Below are 17788 nucleotides of genomic sequence, written 5' to 3' on the forward strand. Positions count from 1 at the left end.
CACACACAGTGGGGGTGTGTGGTTTTTTTGTATCAGACTGACTTAATTATGAGATTTTTAATAAATAGATAAGACAAACAGAACCCCAACATTTATTTTTGGTTTTTGAGACTTTAGTGTGTACACTTTCAAGCTTTTGTCCACAGCCATGAGGACTAAAAATTTAGTTTTTTTTTTTTTTTTTTTTTTTTTTTTTTTAAGATAAGATTCTTACATAGTCACATGACTCTAGCAGCTGAGGAAAACACCAGATACCATGAAACTCATGATAAAAATCACCAAAGTCAGGAACACTGCCACTGTGGAGGAAGGGATAGCTCAGTGGTTTGAGCATTGGCCTGCTAAACCCAGGGGTTGAGAGTTCAATCCTTGAGGGGACCATTTAGGAATCTGGGGCAAAAATCTGTCTGGGGATTGGTCCTGCTTTGAGCAGGGGGTTGGACTAGATGACCTCCTGAGGTCCTTCCAACCCTGATATTCTATGATTCTATACTGTGGTAGTAGAACCAGAACAGGTGTAATAAGCATTCTCTCATGCAAGATCAGTCAACCAAGGATGGTACGTGATGTCAACTGAAAGACGAAAGTCAAGCTACTCCTCAGTTTTATGAGTATCTTACAAATACATATACATTTTGCAAATGTAAGTAACATTACATGCATTTTAACAAATAAAAGAAGATTTGCATTAAAAGTTGTGTTTATAAGAGAACAGGGAAGTTTCCCAGTTCTGTGATAATATTTACAGAATTAGCATTTGAGTACAAGTTAAATATGAAGACTTTTTAAAAAAAAAAGTATGAGCATTAGGAAAGCATCACATTTTGTTTTTGTCTGGGTGGTCCTGGAGGAAATCAGTCATCAACACATTTCAGTGTAACACAAACAACATAATGCCCAGGAAACCATGAAAAGCATGTCCTAACTGGGAAATGATCTATCAACCAAAGGATGAAAAGTGACCTGTAAATTAAATTTCCTACCAAAATTAAAATTGAGAATCTAGAGAATAAAAATAGCAGCAACGATGTAGTCTAATGGATTGAACACAAGTCTAAGAGCCAAGAACATCTGAATTCTAATCCTACAAAACAATTTTCAGGCACCCCCAGACAACATTTGTCCACCAGGACTACACCACTATACACAGGTTGTCCCTAGGGCTTTGTAATGTCAACGATCTTTGGGGGCATCACCTTTCTTAACAGTCTTCAACTGCAGGAAAAAGAAGGCCCCATGCTTGCATTGCAATCTTTGTATAGCTGCCAGCATTAAAAAGTCCAAGGGACAATCCACTAAATAAACTGGGATGTGCAGGCCACTAGACATTCAGTTATTGGAGAGTCTGGTGTTTACAGTGGTGAAATTTAGCATTTACAGCATGCTAGATGCTTAGAGGAACTGGCTCAGCTATAGGTGCAATCAAAAGCAGACTAAGACCATGTCTACACTACTGGAAGTATAGCAGCATAGCCGTATAGTGCAAACACAGCCTACATCGACAGAAGGGGTTTTTCCCATCACTTTAGGAATTTTACCTCCCTGAGCAATGGTAGCTACATTGACTGAAGCATTCCTTCCATTGACCTAGCTACATTTATACTAGGAGTTATCTCAGCCCAACTACAGCACTCGGGAGTGTGAGAGTGCTGGAGCTACGTTGACCTAAGTTTTAAGTGTTGATCAGGCTTTAGTGGCACTATTGCTCACAAACTGGTCCATGCGTCCCTTCCCCTCACCCCCCTTTGTTTTTTAAAGCAGATTCAGAAAATTGAGGCATAAAGCATCAGGAACTCAGCGGCCTCTAGGCTCAGTCGCCTAGCAACCCAATGAGTTCAGCTTAAGGTTGTCAGGCATCCAATTTTCTACTGGAATGCCTGGTTGATAAGGGACCCTGGCGGCTCCGGTCAGCACCGCTGACGGCAGTGCAGCGGGGCTAAGGCAAGCTCCCTGCCTGTCCTTGCTCCGCGCGTCTCCTGGAAGTAGCCAGCATGTCCGGCTCCTAGGCGCAGAGGCGGCTATGGGAGCGCCGTGCGTTGCCCCCACCCCGAGCGCTGGCTCCGCAGCTCCAATTGACCAGGAACCACGGCCAATGGGAGCAGCCCCCTGGCCACTCTGCCTAGGAGGGCGACATGCCAGCCGCTTCCAGAAGCCACCTGAGGTAGTTGCTGCCCGGACGGAGCCCACACCCCAACCCCCTACCCCAGCCCTGAGCCCCCTCCTGCACTCCAAACCCCTCATCCCTGGCCCCACCCCAAGCCTGTGGAGCCCTCACCCCCTCCTGCACCCCAACCCTGCCCTAGCTAGGTGAAAGTGAGTGAGGGTTGGGGACAGTGAGTGATGGGGGGAGGTGAGATGGAGTGAAAGGGGGCAGGGCTTTGGGGAAGGGGCGGGGCCTCAGGGAAGGGGCAAGGGTGTTCGGTTTCGTGTGATTAGAAAGTTGGCAACCCTAGTTCAGGTAGGCCCAACAAACCTGCACTAAGTGACCTGTGCTCTTGACTGGCCAGACGAGTCAAGTGACCACCATTTAAGTGGGGGTGCTCAATGGGTTCCAGGCCTGCAGCTGCACCTGATTGCTTCCTGTCCAGCCCTTGCTCCCCCCACCCTTGCCTGCTCTGCTCTAGCCCTCGTCCCTGCCAGCCTCAGAACTCCTGATTCTGACTTCTGGCTTGTCTTCTGACCCTACCTTTTGGTCTTGTTCTGACTCCTGACCAACTATTGGCTTGTCTCCTGACCATGCCTCTGGTTTTGGCCTCTGATTCTGCTCTGACCACTGAGTCAGCTTCCTGCTCTGACCACTAGGCTATGCTGCCTATCCATCGGTGGGTGACCTAGAACAGTGGTTCTCAAAAAGGGGTATGTGTACTCCTGGGAGGTAGCAGAGGTCTTCAAGGGGGTGGAGCAACTCATCTAGATATTTGCCTAGTTTTACAACAGGCTACATAAGCACTAGCAAAGTCAGTACAAACTAAAATTTCATACAAAATGACTTGTTTATACTGCTCTATATATTATACACTGAAATGTAAGTACAATATTTATATTCCAATTGATTTTATAATTATGTGGTAAAAATGACAAAGCAATTTTTTTGTAATAGTGTGCTGTGACACTTATATTTTTATGTCTGATTTTGTAAGCAAGTAGTTTTTAAGTGAGATTAAACTTGGGGTGGTATGCAAGACAAATCAGACTCCTGAAAGGGGTACAGTAGTCTGGAAAGATTGAGGGCCACTGACAGAGAGAGATTAAGTGATTTTTGCAAGGTCACATGAAGTCTGTGGCAGAACTGGGTATAGAATCCAAGGATGAAATCCTACTCTGTTGAAGTCAATGCAAAACAGCCATTGATATCAATGGAACCAGGATTTCACCCCAGAGATCCTGATTTATAACATTGTATATTAATCACAAAACCATCCTCCCCCTTCTGGCCACTTATATATTACTATGTTATGAGATCTTTACTGTAGATTTGCTGTAAAACAGAAAATTTTATGTCATTTATCTTCACAGTATTAACTTTTGGGGGGAAAGAAACTGCTGTTTCTTAGACTGTAGAATTCCTAATATAACAGAATGTTTAACTTTATTAAATTAATGTATGCATATATACACAGAAGATTTATGTAGTATGTTTGTTTTCAGACCCTATTGATTATGTATATGCATTTTTCCTGCCTCTATCTTTACATTGTTTGAAAAATTATTTTTCATCTAGATTGACATGTTGAAATTGTCTCACCTGCAAAGGCTAAATATACATCTTAAAGTCTTACACTGCCATCTTGTGGATAACACAGAAAATGAGTGGCAAAAGTAAAAGCAGTTTTTTGTTTTAATATACATCTTAACCCTTTAATTTCAAGATTCCTTTTGCCATATACCCAAGCTTATTGTCAGTTTTTTTTTTTAAAAGAACAATTATCTTCAATATAATTAGAGTCCTTAATTAGGAAGAAACCCCAACCCATTTGAGAGAATCATACTACCTCTCTGATGTTTTAACATGTAGGTCGGACTACAGGTATAAAATTTTAGGGACAAATGCTCCTGCAGATCCTGGCCAAGGAGAGGCCCAAGAAATATTGGCATCATTAGCACCGTGGGCACAGTGCTCTGGGCAGCGGGGCTGCCAGCTCCTGGGGTAGCGCAGCTGCAGAGCCTGGCCTGACCTGGTGCTCTGTACTGCACAGTGCGTGGCTGGCTCCAGGCAGTGTGGTAAGGGGGCAGGGGAGTGGGCAGGGGCCGTGGGTATGGATAGGGGTGGGGGCGGTCAGAGGGCAGGGAACAGGGGGGCTAAATGGAGGTGGGGTTTCCGGGGGTAGTCAGGGAGAAGGGGTGGTTGCATGGGACAGGAGTCTCGGGGAGGGTGCAAGTTAGGAAGGAGAGGACGGGTTGGATGGGGCGGTGGGGGGCAGTCAGGGGCAGGGGGTTCTGGGGATGGTCAGGGAGCAGACAGGGTGGATGGAGCAGGGGTCCCAGGGGCGCTGTCAGGAATGAGGAGGGATTGGATGGGGCAGCAGGGGGCAGTCAGGGGTGGGGGGGGGGGGAGTTGGATGGGGTGATGGGGGGCAGTTAGGGAGAAGAGATGGTTGTATGGGCAGGGGGTCCCGGGGAGCAGTCAGGAAGGAAGAGGGGGGTTGGATGGGGCGGTGGGGTGGCAGTTAGGGGCACGGGGTCCAATAATAGCTCATCTTAATTAGTTAGCCTCTTACAGTTGGTAAGGCTACTTCCACTTTTTCATGTTCTCTGTATGTATATTATCTTCTTACTGTGTTCCATTTTATGCATCTGATGAAGTGGGCTGTAGCCCACGAAAGCTTATGCTCAAATAAATTTGTTAGTCTCTAAAGTGCCACAAGTACTCCTGTTCTTTTTGTGGATACAAACTACACGGCTGCTACTCTGAAACCTCTCAAAAGACAGAGGCTGGAATTTCCAAGGGAGCCCAATAGAGTGAGGCTCCTAAATTCAATTGAATTTCAGTTAGATTGGGTACCTAACTCCTGTAGCCTCTTTCAAAAAATCTGAGCCAAAAAGTTCAGCCAACCAATAACCATATTATTCTATGAAAAAACAAAGGCAAAAAGGTCACAACTATTTCAGTTTAAAATGAAAGTTTTTAAATGAAGGATGTTTTATTACATATGAAATTTCAATTTCCAGTATTCTTTTCAAAGACTAGAAGACATGAGTGCTAATTCTAGTACAATACTATTTATTAAACAGGGTAAATAGAAGAAAAAGAAAACCATGAATCACAGCAGAAGGGTGATATTCTATGATCCAATCAGCACATTGGATTTGAAATGCTCCCTTGTATTTATTATTGACAAACAGTAAGTCAACATTTCAGAATTTCAACTTCAAAATATGGTTATAATTCTATTATTGGCACATGTATATGTCCTAAACAAGTGGATATATAAACTCAAAAAGGTAGAAGTTAGGTAGTCACCTCTAATGATTACTTGTGAGTTTACAGTTAGCATCAAGGGTCTGCAGATGGAAAGGTGTCAAGTTACAGTGTTTTAGGAATATTAAGCTGGCAGCACACTATTTGACTCAGGCCAGGATGTGATTATGTAAGATGATGTTTATACTTAGTCCATTAGGAATTGGTTTGGAAGACTGACAATCAGCAAGATACTGTGGCAAGTCTGTCTGGGAGTCAGTCAACTCATGGATGGTGATCAACAGAATCCTGCAACTTTTCCTCTACCTTGAGTCAGGTCTGCACTTACATTGTGGGCGGGGCTACCTCTTGGTCTAGATTCATTTCAGTGACAGAATAAGCAAAGGGATTTTGTGATCCTTTTGAATTGGAGAGCCAATACAGCTGGGCCACTTTATCTTCTATTGGACTTTTCAAATAATGGTTTCCAGCCAGCCATCCTTAGATGTATTATGGATGTGCTGATAGCAGATCCATAGCTGAAGCTGAACTAGGATTTTATTTTTAATGAAATCTTTGTAATCTATTTTTGTTCTGTTTAACACTAAAGAAAACTCATGTTTTCCTGTTAATTCCAGATATAATATTTCGTGCCTTGACTCACTGTTTAGCTATTACAGAACTGAAAAAAAGCACACTTCAATTCACTGTACTGAAAAAAATACACTTACTTATGTAATGGTCCAACTTCAGTCAGTCATCCAATCCAATCTCCTGCTCATAATTATAACCTGCCCCCACAGGCAATGAACCCAAACTACACATTTTTTAATCCTCTCATTAACCTCCTTTCACCAATTAGCCAGACTGTTCCCCCTTCCTCTTTGCTGACCATCCTCCTAACCTCCACAAGCATCCCAGTCCCTCTCTGCTACCAAACTCTTATTCCACTAACAAACATCTACACCCGATCTTTCTCCTAGATGTAAACTCTGTCCACTGCTTATCTGCTCCAGTAACAAATGCCCAGTACTGATTTCCACCTCATCCCCCAGTTGTAAAACCTGCACACAATCCCTCACCTTCTAAATACAGTTCCTAGTCTCTATCCTGTTTTTCACTCCACCACCATATACAAGAGTCATACTTTCAATTTCATACACACTTCCCCCCAGGTATAAACCCGCACCCTCATGTGCTTTTCTAACCAACTGCTCCAGTGCCTAATTGTCAAACCGTCCTGTTTTCCTTCTCATTCCTTGGCTCCTTCCCTTGATATGGCTTCTTGGACAACATAATCCACTCACATGGTATGATAGAGCAAAGCTGGCCCTTTAAGAGGGGATAAATTTCCAGCTCTGCCCTATTCCAAGTTTTACCCAGACCACAAACATTGTGAGGAACAGTTGTTCCCAGGGTACTTGCGAACTGAAGGCTTGATAGCAAGGCACTCTAGGAAGAGAAATGGCATAAAAGCATCCTTCTTTTCCTTATAGATAGATAGGGAGAAGGAATTGCTGTGATACTTTTTCTCTAGTAAGAGAGAAATGTTCAGAAGAAGCAGGAGTTCCTGTGGGCAGCAACCAGAAGAGCTAAAGTGATCTGAACTGGGTAAAAAACCCTGGAGATGAGGGAAGCACTTGGTGGCTCTGAGGAAGCTCAGGGAAAGGTTTCTTGAACAAGTGGTTAAAGGAACTTTTGCTGTCTGTTGGAACTTGATGTGAGGAGCTCGAAGTAGGAGACAGACTGGACACAAGGTGAAGGAAATAATCTTTGGAAAAGTGTGGGCTTGTGGCCTAGAGTGGGTCTGCTGATAATATTTCGTTAGACTGACCTAAATCTTGGTAAAGCACCCCCATTCTTTCATGTATTTATACCTACTCCTGTATTTTTTACTTCATACATCTGATGAAGTGGGTTTTATCCCATGAAAGCTTATGCCCAAATAAATTTGTTAGTCTCTAAGGTTCCACAAGGACTCCCTGTTTTTATTTACTCCCCAACTTGTCACTTGCCAAATTGCATATTTAGTTTAAATCATGTTGTTTTCTTTTCACAATGTTCTGCCCAATTAGATTACATTTTTCAGGTTTGAGGTGTCCACAAAGGAGTCAGGGTTGCCTTCAAGGGGTGGCATGGGGGGGGAATAGACAGACGTAGAACAGCTGGAAAAATTATCTAAGGCCTTAGCTGAGCAGGGGGCCTCAGTCCTCAGCCAGTCATTTAGGGTTAGATATTTACTCGTGTTTATGGTGGTAAAGTGCATATCATAGCTCTAGGCATGACATAGATTTATTATTTTTCTGCCAAACTATTAATTTTGTCTAAGAATCACTGCATGTATTTATTTTTGCAAATCAAGGATGGTAAATGAGTGTTATCTCCTTGTAGCAAAGATTAAAAGCAAAAGTAAACAAAAAAGTGACAGTCAAGAAGAGAAAAACCCATTAGATTTGGATAATGATCTGAGATGGAAAATCTGCTATTCCAGACTAACTAATGTTTGTTGTGTTTACGTGGCTTTGTTTTTTACTCTGTTTGCTTTATTTACCGGTATTTATATTTGTCAGGTTTATACTGTATATTGTGGGATTTGAAATTAAACACATTTATACTCTTTACTGTATCAAGGCCTAATAGACCAGTGGTTTTCCAACTGGGGGCCGTGGAATGTAAGGCACTGATAGGGTTACCATATTGCAATAATGGAAAAAGAGGACACTCCAAGGGGCCCCGGCCCCACCCCAACTCTGCCCCTTCCCCAAAGTCCCCACCCTCTCCTCTGAGCACCCCACATTCCCCCTCCTCCCCTCCCCTGAATGCTCCGCCCCCCCACTCCTTGCGAATCAAATGTTCGCGGGAAGCCTGAAACAGGCAGGCAGCAGGTAATCTGGGGCGGCGGCGGCAGGGCGGGGGGCGCAAGAAGGCGCGGCCCAGTCCGCCTCCCCCGGGCCAAGCGGCTCCCTCCGGCGGCCGGCCCCGGCCAAGAGGCTCTGGCTCCGGCCCGGGCCCTGGGACACCGGCCCCGGTTCCATCCGAGCGGCTCCGGCCCTGGCCCAGCACCTGCCCTAGCGACTCCAGCTCGGCTCGGGCCCCGGGGCACTGGCCCCGGCCGAGCGCCCCCGGCCCCGGTCCCAGTCCCAGCAGCTCCGGCCCAGCTCGGCTCGGGCCCAGTTCTGGCCGAGCGGCGCCGGCCAGTGGCCGAACACCCCCGGCCCCAGCGGCTCCGGCCCAGACCTAAGCCCCATGACCCCAGCCAGAGGTCTGGCCAGAGCGCGGCCCGATTCCTGGGGGGAATCGGGCCCCACTCTTGCTAAAGCCGGCCCTGATCGGGGGAGTTGTTAGTTTTGCTGCAGCCACTCCATTCGCACTCGGGGTCCCCTGAGCGTCTTTTGCCCAAGTGTGAGTGGCTGCAGCAAAACTAAAAACCTCCCTGATCTGCGGGGGCACAGAGGCGGCGGGCGGCATCCGAGCGCGCAGCCGCCTCCTCCTCGGGCTCCGGCTGCTGCTGCACTGGGGAAGTTGCTTCAGTCCCGGCGCGTGGTGGAGAGCGGCGGGAGCCGGGAAAGTTGGAGCCCGGGGAGGAGGCGGTCCCCTTACCATGCCTCCCTATTTTCCCAGACATGTCTGGCTTTTTGGAAATTCCTCCTGTACGGGGATTTGAGGACCAAAAAGCTAGATATGTCCGGGAAAATCCGGATGTATGGTAACCCTAGGCACTGAGTTGCGATGGCTCTGGTCGGCACTGCTGACTGGGCTGTTAAAAGTCTGGTGCTGCCTGGCTAAGGTAGGCTAATCCCTATCTGTTCTGACACCGTGCTGTGCCCCAGAAGCGGCCAGCAGCAGGTCCGGCTCCTAGGCGGACCAGTGGGGGGAGAAGGGGAGGCAGAGGCTCCGCGTGCTGCCCCCACCCCAAGCACCAGCTCTGCGCTCCCATTGGCCGGGAACCAACCAATGGGAGCTGTGTGTGTGCGCCTGTGGACAAGAGCCAGGTGGAACCGCTTGCGCACCTCCACCTAGGAGCCGAACCTGCTACTGGCTGCTTCTGGGGCACAGCGCAGTCCATGGTGCCAGGACAGGCAGGAAGCCTGCCTTAGCAACCCTGCTGTATGACCAGGAGTGGGCTGAGGTAAGCCCGTGCCCCAACCCTGCACCCCAATCCCATGCCCTGAGCCCCCTTCTGCACCCCAAATTCCTCATCCCTGGCTGCACCCTAGAGCCTATACCCCCAGCCCAGAGACCTGACCCCCTCCAACACCTCAACCCCCTGCCCCAGCCCTGAGCCCCCCCAAACCCAGAGCCCCTTTCTGCACCCCAAATCCCTCATCCCCAGCTCTGTTGGGTCACAGGCATCAACAATTTTCTTCAATTGGGTTGCCAAAAAAAAAAAGTTTGAAAACCATTGTAATAGACTATAGTACCTCAATGACAGACTGAGTGTTAAGTATTTTAAGCCGAAAGAGATACTATCTACTAGTTTAAGTCTAATAAAAAAATATTTTACACCACCTAGTTAAAATGCTTACACAATTTAAATAAACTAAAAAAGTAATATTTTCTTTAAACATGAGCGCACTCTGCACTACTTGCAACCCAAACACTGAAATGTTCTACTACATGACAATCAGAAACTAGAAATACTGTCATTGTCCAAGCTGAATTAAATGCAAAAACTGAATATCATAAATTTGTGATATTTAAAGTTTACCGTTTTAATAATCTAATCAATTAGTGACAGGTACATTTTTTTAAAATAATGTCATTGATTATTACAAGTTGATTTTGTTAGTTTAATGCTATATTTATCTTAGAAAAGTGTAAGATGTTAGGTACTTTCATTTCTTCCTGGAGATGCAACAGTGTATCTGATTGTAAAGATTACTGCTAAAGTACAAAGAGCAATACAGTGTGCTTCCATTGTAAATAGTTACAGTTTCAATGCAGTGCAATTTTTACTATTAATATTGCAGAATTGTAAACCCTGAACGACATACCTTCAAGTACTATTAACAATGGGACATAATATTCTACATCAGTAATAACAATCCAGCATCTATTTTAACTTAATGATATCAAATGTGCTACATAAAATGTGTCACAAAAATGCTAGGTAAGTTTCCGAAGTTTAACACTGCTTTCTATATGGTATAAACACTCCAATAAGGATTTATAGAGGATCATAGTATGGAAATATGAAAAATATATTAAATTAAGTCCATGCTTCTGCAAGGAAAAGATAAAGCAGTCACAGTGGACCAGTAGCACCATTATTGTTAAACAGTAAACCGATCTAAATCATCGCAGCCTTTAAAAAATAATCACGCTACGCTATATACAAACTTAGTCCAAAGCACAGCAGAGTCCTCAAAACCTCTGAGTGCCAGAAATTGGGACAGGAGGACAGGGGATGGATCACTCCCCATATTGCTCTGTTCTGTTCATTCCCTCCGAAGCATCGGCATCAGCCAATGTTGGAAGGCAATGGACCATTGGCCTGAACCAGTATGGCCATTCCTATGTTTTAAATATTTCACCATTATTCCATAATGGCCTAAAATACTGTTGTAACACTATTGTAAACTGTAGCTTTTGGGGCCTCAGAGAGAATACTGTAATTCCTCGCTTAATGTTGTAGTTATGTTCCTGAAAAATGCTACTTTAAACGAAACAATGTTAAGCGAATCCAGTTTCCCCATAAGAATTAATGTAAATGGGGAGGGGAGGTTCCAGGGAAATTGTTTTTGCCAGACAAAAGACTTTAAAACTTGTACTGTGTGTGTGTGTGTGTCTGTGTATAGAAACAAACAATTTAATACTGTACACAGCAATTATGATTGTGAAGCTTGGTTGAGGTGGTGGAATCAGAGGGTGGGATATTTCCCAGAGAATGCCTTGCTGCTAAATGATGAACTGTTAATGTGGCCTCACACTCTACAAGGCAGCACTAATGGAGGGAGGTGACAATAGATGCATGGCAGTGGCTGCGAACAGTCCCTGTGGAAACTGAATGTGATGATGAACCCATTCTATCCCACTGGAGTGCACCATTCCCTCCACTTCCCTACGTGCCTGGGGGATGCATGTGTGTGAGAAAGAGACATGCACAGCCCCTTTAAGTATGCTGACACTACTCTAAGTACATTGACTTTTTAAATAGATTAGCAAGTTGAAAGAGCAGCTGCTGCCAGCAAGCTTACTCTGAGCCCTGTAGTGTCTCCCCCTGCTCTGGGGAGATGGGGTACAGGAGGAGGAGCAGGGGGAGGGGGACACCCTGACATCAGCACCCCTCTCCTGCCCCCCCCCCCCCCGCAGAGCAAGCAGGCGGCTCCCAGGAGCAGCTCCAAGGCAGAGGGCAGGAGCAACACTGGGGGGGGGGAGGGGACAGCTGAACTGCCCAGCAATTGATAGCCTGCAGGGCAGTTGCTGCACAGGGAACTTAGGGGCACTGATGGGGGGGGGCTGCCTGTCCACCCTAGTTCCAAGCCCCCACCAGCTGGCTCCAACTGGCTGCTCTTCCTGCAAGCAGTGGACAAAGTAGGCAGCTGCCTAACTGGGAGGATATTAAGTGAGGAGTTACTGTATTTTATCAGCAACCTATAGTCCACTGCTATATATTGCAACAAACACTGACAGGAGAACTACACATGCTAATTTCTACACCCATTCAGTTTATTTGTAAAATCAAAGGAGGGGAAACCCACTCGGTTCTTCTGGGTTAAGAGAGCTGAATCAAAACGCCAAGGAGGCTGGTTTGAAGTTCCCAGACAGGGGAACTGTTGAAGCAGGGAACCAAAGAGCAGGCTGTCACCTCATCTCCTTTAGTCAGTGCAATTGGCTGCACGCACACACAGGGGGAGGAGCAGCCAACAGCCAGGGACTGGGACGAGACTGGGCACTTGATCAAGGCTTTTTGGACTCCATGCCCGGGACACGTTTGGAGGGAGGGGGTGCAGAGTGGATTTTCACGTGCCCAGGCTTAGCTTCGCAGCGCATTCACCATGGGAGGTTGTGCCCACGGCTAGCCAAAGTCAGGAAATGTTGGTGAACTGAATCACACTCTCCAATACATAATAATCAGGGAGCAGGCAGCGCAGAGTGCCTGGGAGGAAAATGTCCGACTTACCCGCTGAGCCGCCGGCCGTGATCTGGTGAGAAGCCTCCTGCAAAAAGCCGCCCGGCTTCCTGGACATCTTCAGCTGCGCTGGGAAAGCAGCAGAGCGGTCAGTCCCGAAGTACCCGGCAGAGGCGGCCTGGGGGCAGAACTAGCGCTAGCCCCAGTGAGGGGAAAGAGCCCGAGACGGGGGAGGGGGGGTGGAGACCAGCCCCTGGCAGAGAGTGGCAACTGGCAGGGGGAAGCGCGAGCGTCCTTCCACCCTGGGACTGTGGCTAGACGGGAGGAGGAAGAGGCAGAGGGCGTGAGAGCGAAGAAAGAACCCAGCTGCACGTGCAGAGACCTGCCTATTGCGTGCGTGCGTTCCCCCCCTCCCCCCGCAACCTTCATACCCAGTGGGCGGGGGGTTGGGGCAGCTACGGGCCAGATCCTGGGCCTAGAGCCGCTGCACTGCCCCAGAGGGTAGGTCCCCTTTGCTTTGCAGTCTGTAATTCAGGCCCTGCGGGTAGACTGAGAGGAAGCAAGTTTGGAGAGTGGAAAGGGGGAAGCCCTGTCACAAGGGGCAGGGAAGCAGGAGGTACAGTAACTCCTACTGAATGTGGTCCTGGTTAACTTGTTACATCACTGATCAATTAGAGAACATGCGGGTTTAAAGTTGTGCAATGCTCCCTTAACGTTGTTTGGCAGCTGCCTGCTTTGTCCACTGCTTGCAGGAAGAGCAGTCCATTGGAGCTAGCTGGTGGGGGCTTGGAACCAGGGTGGGCCGGTAGCCCTCTTATCAGCTCCCCTAAGTTCACTGTGGGGCAGCTGCCCAGCAGGCTATCAATTGTGGGGTAGTTCAGGTGTCCCTCCCCCTCCCGCCCCACTGCCCTTTGCTGCTTTTGCCCTCTGCCTTGGCGCTGCTCCTGGGAGCCTTCTGCTTGCTGTGCAGGGGGTGAAGGGGAAGAGGGCAGGGCCGGCTTTAGGCCAATTCCACCAATTCCCCCAAATCGGGCCCGGCGCCTAAGAGGGCCCCAGGGCCAGGGCCGCACGGAGTGGGGAGCAAGTGGCAGAGAATCCCTTCCCTGGCTAGAGGCGCCTTTTTAATTTTTACTTACCCGGTGGCGCTCCGGGTCTTTGGCAGCACTTTGGCAGTGGGTCCTTCACTCGCTCCGGGTCTTTGGCGGCACTTTGGCGGCGGGTCCTTCAGTGCCACCGAAGACCTGGAGCAAGTTAAGGACCCGCTGCCAAAGATTAGAAGCGCGACCCGGTGAATACAAGCCCCACGTGTTTTTTTTACATATTTATTTTTTAGTCATCCCTGTCGGGACCCCGTCGAAACTGTTCGAATCGGGCCCCGCACTTCCTAAAGCCGGCCCTGGAAGAGGGGTGGTGACGTCAGGGTGTACCGCTCCTTCTGCCATCCTATATCTCATCTCCCCAGAGCGGGCAGACGGACACTATAGGGCTCAGGACAAAGGGAGCTTACAGGCAGCAGCTGTTGTCTCAACTTGCTGATCTACTTAAAAAGTCAATGTGCACCTCTACACCGATATACCCGATATAATGCGACCCAATATAACACGAATTCAGATATAATGCGGTAAAGCAGCCCTTGGGGGGGCGGGGGGGGGCTGTGCGCTCCAGCGGATCAAAGCAAGTTCGATATAACGCAGTTTCACCTATAACGCGGTAAGATTTTTTGGCTTCCGAGGACAGCGTTATATCGGGGTAGAGGCGTATTTAGAGTGCGGTCAGCATACTTAAAGGGGTAATGTGCATCTCTCTCTCTCTTTCAGACGCGCGCACACACACACACACACGGTGTGTGTCTGTCATACACACAAACACCCTTGGCACTTTGGAAAGTGGAGGGAATGGTGCGCTCCAGTGGGATAGAATGGGTTCATCATCACTGTTGTTTCCGCTGGGAATGTGTGCAGACACTGCCATGCATCTATTGTGTCTCCTTCCTTCATTAGTGCTGCCTTGTAGAGTGTGAGGCTACATTAACAACAAGTTAATCCTTGAGGGCTCAGCCGAGTGCTAGTTCATCATTTAGCAGCAAGGCATTCCCTGGAAAATATCACACCCTCTTCCATCCTCTGACTCCATATATAAATGTCTTTTATCTGGTGAAATTTTTTTTCCTGGAACTTAAACACCCCTCCCTCACTTTACATTAATTCTTATGGGGAAATTGGATTCGCTTAACATTGTTTCGCTTAAAGTAGCATTTTTCAGGAACGTAACTACAACGTTAAGCAAGGAGTTACTGTATAGGCAGCAGCCCCAGGGATGGTGATAGGACAGAGCATCCTAGTATCCAGTGGAGGAGAAAACAGAAAGGGCCTCCAGGTTGCTCATCACTCAAACCCCATCAACTGAGCCAGCTACCTGCTCTTCTTACCCATCCCACCCCATTGTGCCAACTCCCTTGCTATCCCCAGCACCCTCCTCAGATCTCTAATCCCCAAATAACTCCCTGCTCCCTGGCTGCCCCCAACAATCTGCCCACCCCCCGACACCCACATCTGTCTGTCTCACCCCCTTTCTCTTCCAGTTGACCCCCATGCTTCTTATAACCCTCCTACAGTTCCCTTATCTTGCCCACATCCCATAGCTGCCCTCTCCTGGGCTAGACATGGACCCCTCAGGCTTTCATACCCACAGAGCCACACAAGCCAACCAACACCTAATTTCCTCCTGATGACCCTTGACCCAATTTCTTATGCACCTTTGACTCTTCAGAAGGGAGAGGCAGTGGCTTTTGTTTTCTGGGAACGTCTGTCTAACCTCCCGTCTCCCAACTTCAGCTAGGTGATACCAAACCTCTTCCTCTAGTCTCTACCCGCTCAGGAGTCAGGCCTGGCAGGGCTCCTATATACTGTAGTTGTTTCAGATACACAAGTTGCACCTTCAGGTAGTTTTAAATGAAACTCAGTTATTTCAGCATACAAGCATCTGCAAGGTCCAAACTGCATATATCCAGTCACTCTCTTCCAAAAAACAGAACAAAAGAAACAAAAAACAAATGTATGATTATCCTTACAGACACTGAGAATTTTCTTTTGCCACATGGAAATTGAGCTGTCTGTCCACCATGATAGGCCTCAGCCCTCTAATTTTTTTAAGGATCAGGAAGTACATATTCATAGACTTGATGCCTTTCTTTTTCAGGAGGGATTGAATTTCCTGAAATTTCTTACTGATTCTGTTGATCTCAAAGGCATTCTTGAACATAACTCAGATGGTGAATTTGGTGGAATTTCTTTTAATTGAATTCTGTAACCTCCCTTGGTAAAGCTGAGGGACCATTTATCCAAGGTGACTAGGAACCATCTGGGATAACAAGCTTCCTATTTCCCTTCCATGAGGGATACCCTCCAAACTGGATACTAACTGGCTATTTATTCTTTACCCTTTAAAAAGCCAGAGGTTTTTGTTTCTTGGAATTAGGGATTTAGGAGACCCTTTTGGATTATCTGAAAGGGTTGATGAACACTCTGAACATGAGTGTCCTGAATACAGAGGTCTAGGTTGGCTGATGGCTTCTGGTGAAAGGACTAGATGACAGACATGAGGGAATGAAGGATGGCTTTTGTCTCCTTCACTTTGAAGCTCTTAACTTCTCCCTCAAAAGGTGCTCACCATCATACAACAGGAACCCTAGCTTCTGCTGAACCTCTTGACAACAGAAAATATTTGTAGCTGTGTGTGTCTGCATGTTCTTGCATCCCAGTCACCAAAGACCATCTGAACCTTAGTGCCAAGTCATCTCCAAGCCAAAACAGATCATATTTTTAAATTCTGCCTGCTTTCTTTTTGGGTAGAATTCAGTGAATTTGTGAGCTGTTTTCCGTATTCTGAACTGGTATTTACCCTTGTATAACTCAATAGATTGGTGTCAAAGTGGGTGGTACTAATACAGTGTTTCATTTACCTCCTGGTGTCTCTGATATGTTCATTCAGGTCTTTTGACTTTAAGGCCTTACAAACCAATTTCTTGTCATAATTATGTGACACACTAATAAAAGGGCAAGGGAGCTTTCAGGTGCTTGCCCAGAGATCTGCCAGGCCACAGTGACTTATAGGGTGAAATTCTGTGTGAAGTCAATGCCATTGATTTCAGTAAGGCCAGTCTTTCATCCAAAGCATTTAGGTCCAGTCACTGCAGCCTCCTTTGATACACTGAGCCAAAAGATTCACCAAACACTGGTCCTTTTAGCCTGCAGTGAATGTCACCACACATGGAGGAGTTTTTGAAGTCACTGTGATGTTTCTTCTCTTCCTTTTTAGCAGGATTTTGGAAGACATGTCTTATGTATAATTCCTTAGCCAAGTTTTAGGGAAAACTAAATTATTTTAAAGAGAAAACGTTCACATAAGAGGACTAAGGCACCAAAACTTCATTGAGTAAGTGGGCTGTAGTCCACGAAAGCTTATGCTCTAATAAATTTGTTAGTCTCTAAGGTGCCACAAGTACTCCTGTTCTTCTTTTTGTGAATAAGAAGTGTGTAACAATAAGCAATGTAGTCACCCAATAGAAAATAAAGAACTGATGATTGGAGATATTTAGGAGTTGCCATGGGCTGTGGTAGCATGTGACACTCTTGCAGGAGGTAATGACATTAGACTACTTTAAAATGTGAGAGTTAGGATCAGTCTGCTGCTAAGAATATGGGCCCAAGTCTGGGGTTAAATGAAATATGGTGGCTTTGGAGAAAATAAATAACTTTTCTTCTCCCTTCTTATCTGGAATGATTCTTTGGGTGTACAATCTGATAAATATATTTAAAGTGAAAAGTGTAATATTTTTAATAATGATAACTATTTCTCTACCTCATAGGGGTGTTGTGAGGATGAATACTTTAAAGACTGTGAGGTGCCCAGAAACTGTGGCAATAAGGCAATATAAGTACCTAAACCAGATAGTAAGATTACAGTACAACTTAATTTTGTATCAAGTATCAGAGGAGTAGCCGTGTTAGTCTGAATCTGTAAAAAGCAACAGAGGGTCCCTGTGGCACCTTTAAGACTAACAGAAGTATTGGGAGCATAAGCTTTCATGGGTAAGAACCTCACTTCTTCAGATGCAAGGCTGAAGTCATGACTTGCATCTGAAGAAGTGAGGTTCTTACCCACGAAAGCTTATGATCCCAATACTTCTGTTAGTCTTAAAGGTGCCATAGGACCCTCTGTTGCTTTAATTTTGTATGGTATTTTTCCTACTAACAGCACCCCAAAATGTTTTACAGAGTTAATACCTTTACTGAGTTAAATAATTAGTAACTGAGGAA

The 17788-nt window shown here is 46.5% G+C and overlaps 2 protein-coding genes across 8 annotated transcripts in view; one reads left to right on the forward strand and one right to left on the reverse strand.

The window, feature by feature from the left end:
* SLC25A21 (solute carrier family 25 member 21) overlaps nt 1–12609 on the reverse strand; it is a 369737-nt gene extending 357128 nt beyond the window's left edge. For 2 of the 4 annotated variants that reach the window (XM_054025834.1, XM_054025833.1), the window contains exon 1: nt 12522–12609. Coding sequence is in view for 2 of the 4 variants with exons in the window: in XM_054025832.1 (XP_053881807.1) it covers nt 12522–12588 (67 nt within the window). In the remaining 2 variants the exon portion in view is untranslated. The remainder of the gene's footprint in view (nt 1–12521) is intronic. The other 2 variants (XM_054025832.1, XM_054025831.1) reach the window with 1 other exon arrangement.
* Nucleotides 12529–17788, forward strand: part of MIPOL1 (mirror-image polydactyly 1) — a 290887-nt gene continuing 285627 nt past the window's right edge. For 2 of the 4 annotated variants that reach the window (XM_054025829.1, XM_054025825.1), the window contains exon 1: nt 12530–12618. The gene's annotated coding sequence lies outside the window, so the exon portion shown is untranslated. Of the gene's footprint in view, nt 12619–17788 lie in introns of all 4 variants that reach the window. The other 2 variants (XM_054025828.1, XM_054025826.1) reach the window with 2 other exon arrangements.

The sequence above is a fragment of the Malaclemys terrapin genome, chromosome 4 (assembly GCF_027887155.1).
Source record: "Malaclemys terrapin pileata isolate rMalTer1 chromosome 4, rMalTer1.hap1, whole genome shotgun sequence".
Classification (NCBI taxonomy): Eukaryota; Metazoa; Chordata; order Testudines; family Emydidae; genus Malaclemys; species Malaclemys terrapin.